Source organism: Apium graveolens, chromosome 6, assembly GCF_009905375.1.
Source record: "Apium graveolens cultivar Ventura chromosome 6, ASM990537v1, whole genome shotgun sequence".
NCBI lineage: Eukaryota > Viridiplantae > Streptophyta > Magnoliopsida > Apiales > Apiaceae > Apium > Apium graveolens.
In genome coordinates, this window is record NC_133652.1 from 28568754 (window position 1) to 28574132 (window position 5379).

At 36.6% G+C, this 5379-nt stretch overlaps 1 protein-coding gene across 1 annotated transcript; it reads left to right on the forward strand.

The window, feature by feature from the left end:
• Positions 1–2037: 2037 nt before the first annotated feature.
• LOC141664833 (putative receptor-like protein kinase At3g47110) lies at positions 2038–5123 on the forward strand. Its single transcript, XM_074470788.1, has 3 exons — positions 2038–2980; positions 3093–3986; positions 4635–5123. Exons 1-3 carry the CDS (start codon positions 2038–2040, stop codon positions 5024–5026), a joined length of 2229 nt encoding a protein of 742 aa, XP_074326889.1. The 3' UTR covers positions 5027–5123.
• The last annotated feature ends 256 nt before the right edge of the window (positions 5124–5379 follow it).

Sequence of the window (5379 nt, forward strand, 5' to 3'; positions counted from 1 at the left end):
ACAAGCTCCGAAAGACTGGTATGAAAAATTTCATCAAACTATCATCTCTGATGGCTTCCAAGTAAATGATTCTGATGCATGTGTTTATTCTAAATTTGATCAATTTGGTTGTGTGATCATATGTCTATATGTTGATGATATGTTAATTTTTGGTACCAATATTGATGTGGTAAATACTAGCAAGGCCTTCCTAAGTTCCTGTTTTGATATGAAGGATTTAGGAGAGGCAGATGTGATTCTTGGCATAAAAATTACTAGGAATTCATATGGGTTGTCGTTAAACCAGTCTCATTATGTTGAGAAAATTTTAAAGAAATTTAATCAATTTGATTGTACCCCTGTGAAGACACCATATGATCCTAGTATTCATTTGAAAAAGAATAAAGGTCATAGTGTTTCCCAAGAAGAGTATGCCAAGATAATTGGAAGTGTAATGTTTTTGATGAATCATACCAGGCCTGATATAGCATATGCTGTTAGTAGACTGAGTAGATACACTCACAATCCTAATCGTGATCATTGGGGTGCTTTGATTAGATTGTTGAAGTATTTAAAGGGTACTATAAATTGGGGTTTGCATTATCAAAGAAGTCCTCATGTTTTGGAAGGATATTGTGATGCAAATTGGGTGTCGGATAATGATGAGATTCAATCTACTAGTGGTTATGTATTCACTCTTGCTGGAGCTGCTATATCTTGGAAATCTTCAAAACAAACTTGTCATGCTAAATCCACACAAGAATCTGAGTTTATTGCGTTGGAGTTGGCTGGTCAAGAAGCTGAATGGCTAAGATGTTTACTTGCTGATATTCCTTTGTGGGGGAAGCCAGCTCCATCAGTTTCAATGCATTGTGACTCACAAGCTGCAATGGGACTAGCGAATAATCAACTCTACAATGGGAAGAAAAGACATATTTGCTTGAGGCATGCTATAATTCGAAGTCTGATCAGAAATAATGTGATATCACTCGAGTATGTAAAATCAGAGAGGAATATTGCAGATCCTCTCACCAAAGGCCTTTGTAGAAAATTAGTGTTGGAGTCAGCACAAGGAATGGGTTTAAAGCCTATTGTGGAGTGAATTGTGATGGACACCCATCTTAAACTTGTTTAAGTTCAATGGATCAAACGAAATCATAAAAGAACTCATGTTTATATACTACTACCATTCCTATTAATAAAGTGATGTAGTATTTTTATTATTGTCACATGTGTTAGGATGAGCTAATCCTCTTAATAAGTTCATAGTCTCGTAAGAGGTGGTTTGCGACAATACAAACTTGATGAACTTACCTATGTGAATGTGGGGCTATTGCCCAATGTGGGGGCACATATATAAAAATATAATTTGCGAAATCACTTCTTGATTTGAGAAAGGTTAAAGTGCGCAAATATGTTTTCACTAACTTCCGTGAGAGGTTCAAGGATTTTTCTACCTCACATGGTTTTGAGGCATGTTTGTATGCACCGGTATCAATTCAAGTCCACAAGACATTGGTGCTTAAGAAACCGACTATCCATTGCCCATTAAATTACTTAAATTAATTTTCTTTTGCAGCATGTGGGGGAATGTTAGAATTAATATTAATATAAATATTATTTCTATAGTTTGCTTTAAAAGAAAAATCTAGAAAAATCTTCAAGACTTTTCAGTTTGTGACTTTTCACTTTGGAGCCTTTTTACCTCCTTGTATTAATGGTGTCTTTTGGCCATTCTTGGAGTTACAAGTTTGAGCTCTTATAAAAGGAGGTCTCCCCCTCATGTTTGCACACACAAAACAATTTTCCTCTCATATTGATATAAGTATATTTTTGGGCAATGATCAAGAGTGTTTTCAATCTATTTCTTTGTACTACACCAAAGAAATAGAAGTCGTGTAACCTTGGAGGTTGATTGCCAAGAGGCCGTGTGTACGTAGCGGGGCGAATTCAACTTTAGGGCAGTGTTAATTCACACCACGACTCATTCATTCTCTCAAGTTCTTTTCGGTTTGCTCTCTTCTTTTCCTACATAGAGTTCCCTTGCCACTTTACAACATGTCATCACTCTCATATATCAGCCTAACTGATAATAAGTTGGAAGGAAGCCTTCCACCAAATTTGGGCTTTACCCTTCCTAACCTGCAAGTATTCCTTGCCGGAGGAAACAAATTTTTAGGGCCTTTTCCACCATCCTTGACAAATGCTTCAAAGCTTGTATGTCTTGACATATCAGATAACAATATTAGTGGTCCTATACCAATGGATTGGGGAAGACTAAGCTTAGAAGTGCTAAACCTGGGCGTTAATCCGCTTGGACATAATCAGCCACCTGGTGGTGGCTTGAGCTTCCTCGGTACCTTGGTAAACAGTACCCGTTTAAGGATGTTGGGTTTATACAACAATGGTTTGAATGGGGAGTTTCCAAATTCGATTGTCAATTTCTCACAAAATTTAGAAATTCTGGGCCTCCACCAGAATTACTTCCACGGGAGAATACCCGGAGAGATTGGGAAACTTTCCAACAAGAGACAACTTGCATTTAATGACAACATGTTAAGTGGAAGTATTCCTGAATCAATCTGTAAGTTATCCAAGTTGGGAATTCTGTTTCTATATGAAAATAACTTTTCAGGAGTAATTCCAGCTTGCATGAGCAACATTACAGGATTGCTTCTTCTCGAAATGACCAGTAACAAGCTCCATGGAAGCATACCTACTCCCTTGTTTAATCTCTCATCTTTACAAGTGTTAGTACTTTCCGAGAACCACCTCAGTGGTGTGATACCTCAGCATATATCAGGACTTTCTTCTCTAAGCATTCATGCTCTAGACTTACATCAAAATCTATTGAGTGGGCCACTACCATCCAACATTGGCAGCTTAACACATCTGGTTGAGCTATATCTTTCAGACAACAAATTTGAAGGAGAATTACCCACTAGTCTGGGTGATTGTGTAATGTTGGAGAAACTGGACATGGAAAGAAATCTTTTTGAAGGTAGAATTCCATCTTCCTTCAAGAAGTTAAAAAATTTAGCATTTCTGGGTCTTTCGAATAACAACATTTCAGGGAAAATGTTCCCTGAACCTGTCGTACAATAAACTTGAAGGTGAAGTGCCGGAAAATGGTCTGTTCTCAAATGCTAGTGCCTTTTCAGTTGTTGGTAATTTTCGGCTGTGTGGAGGTATTCAAGCCTTGCAACTGCCTTCTTGTCCTGCAGACATGTTAAAGACTAAAAAAAAGAAATTTTCAGTAAAAATGATACCCCTTGTAGTTCTTCTACCTCTTGCTACCTTGTTAACATGTATTACCATTGTTTTCTTTCGAATGAAGAAATCCAAGCAGAAAAACGTCCAATTGTTTGTTTTGCATGAAAATTGTCCGAGGCTTTCATATCAATATCTTCTACTAGCAACAATGAATTTCTCCCCAAACAATTTGCTTGGTGAGGGAAGATATGGTTCAGTCTACAAAGGAAGTTCAGTCTACAAAGGAATTCTTGAACCATTGCAAGAGATTGTTGCTGTGAAAGTACTAAAGGTTGAAGTTCATGGAGCTAACAAGAATTTCATCGCAGAATGTGAAACGTTGAGGAATGTTCGCCACCGGAACCTCATAAAGATCATCACAGCTTGCTCTAGCGCTGATTACAAGGGAAACGACTTCAAAGCATTGGTTTTTGAGTACATGACAAATGGGAGTCTAGACAACTGGTTACATCCAAATCCATATGACCAAGGGAATGAAAGAAATTTGACTCTATACCAAAGGTTGAATATTGCCATTGATGTAGCATTGGCGGTGGTTTACCTGCATCAGGAGTCTCACACAAAAATCATTCATTGTGATATAAAGCCAAGTAATGTTCTTCTTGATGAGGAATTTGTTGCTCGTGTTAGTGATTTTGGTTTGGCCAGATTTTTCTTAACCAATGCAGTTGACTTAAATCAAGCACCAACAAGTTCAACTGGTGTTCGAGGAACTGTTGGATATGTTCCCCCAGGTAATAAATATTTCTGAATTTTCTTCATTTTTAAAATTGCATAGTTATGTAAGCACGAATCTACAGTCGGTTGCAATGAACTTAGTGCCGTCTTGGTCAATTTGGATGTGCATGTATATATTATACTAGCCTATGACCCCGTGATACACGAATTGCTTTTAACATTTTATAATTTTTAATAATACATTTTATAATATAATTTTCAATAGTTGAAAAATAAATTGAAAAGATAATAAGTTATAACAATATATGTTTTATAATATTTTGAGACTTGACTGAAAATAAATAATATAATATAATATATTGTTCACGGGACTCGAGCCCTGAACATGTAGAAATTGTTAAAATAAAAAATATAAAAGATTAAATAGGGTTCGAACCATGAATGCATGAGAGCAGTTTAAATATTAATATAATAATATTTTATTATTACATCCAACAGTTCTAATCTTTCTGATTTAGATCTGACGGTTGTTATTTGTCGTACCAAACAACCTTACCGAGCAACCGACTACCAAATAGATGGTGTTCTATAGTATATATTGATATATAAGTTTACAATAAAAATTCTTGTAGAATACAAATTAGTAAAAAATGAACATCATAGAGAAATAAATGTGCGACATCAGTAATGATTTTGTTATACAGAGTATGGAATGGGTGGAAAGATCACTGCGGAGGGGGACGTGTACAGCTATGGAATTCTTTTACTAGAAATGTTTTCTGGGAAAAGTCCTACCAGTAGCAGCATATTGATGCAAGATGCTAACAATCTTCATGATTACGTGAGGAAAGCTCTTCCCCACAGAGTGATGGAGATTGCAGATCCCCGGATTGTACAACAGGAGAATCTTGCCAACCTGGGAGGTGAATCAGTTAGAAGGAGTGACATGCCTGACAGGATGGAAGCTTGCTTGACTTCAGTATTTGAAGTTGGAATATTATGTTCAGTTGAAATGTCAAGAGAACGCATCGATATAGGTGCTGCTGTCAAGCAGCTACAGTTGGCAAGAGACAAACTTCTACGACTCATGCAGTAACCTGGGTGAGAGGAAATATTAAGAATAAGCAGCTCATTTTTGTATCATGTATGTCTTATTTGCCGAGCTCATTGTATTTATAAGTTTATATCTTTAATACAGTATTACATTTCTAATCAATTTTAGTGTATAGTTTTAGTGCCTTCCCCGTATGGAGAGACTCAAATGAAAAGTACTTAGAGCCAAATTGGGTCGAAATTAATAAATATTATGTTGTAACAGAGGAGAGAAGGATATAATCCGAGTCCAGTGCAAAACTGTCTGCTTAAAAACTTTATTAGCCCTCACCGTCGTGTGCGAGCGAAAAGTGATTGCAATGATGTAGAACAGCACTCTCAGCGAGTTTGAAACAG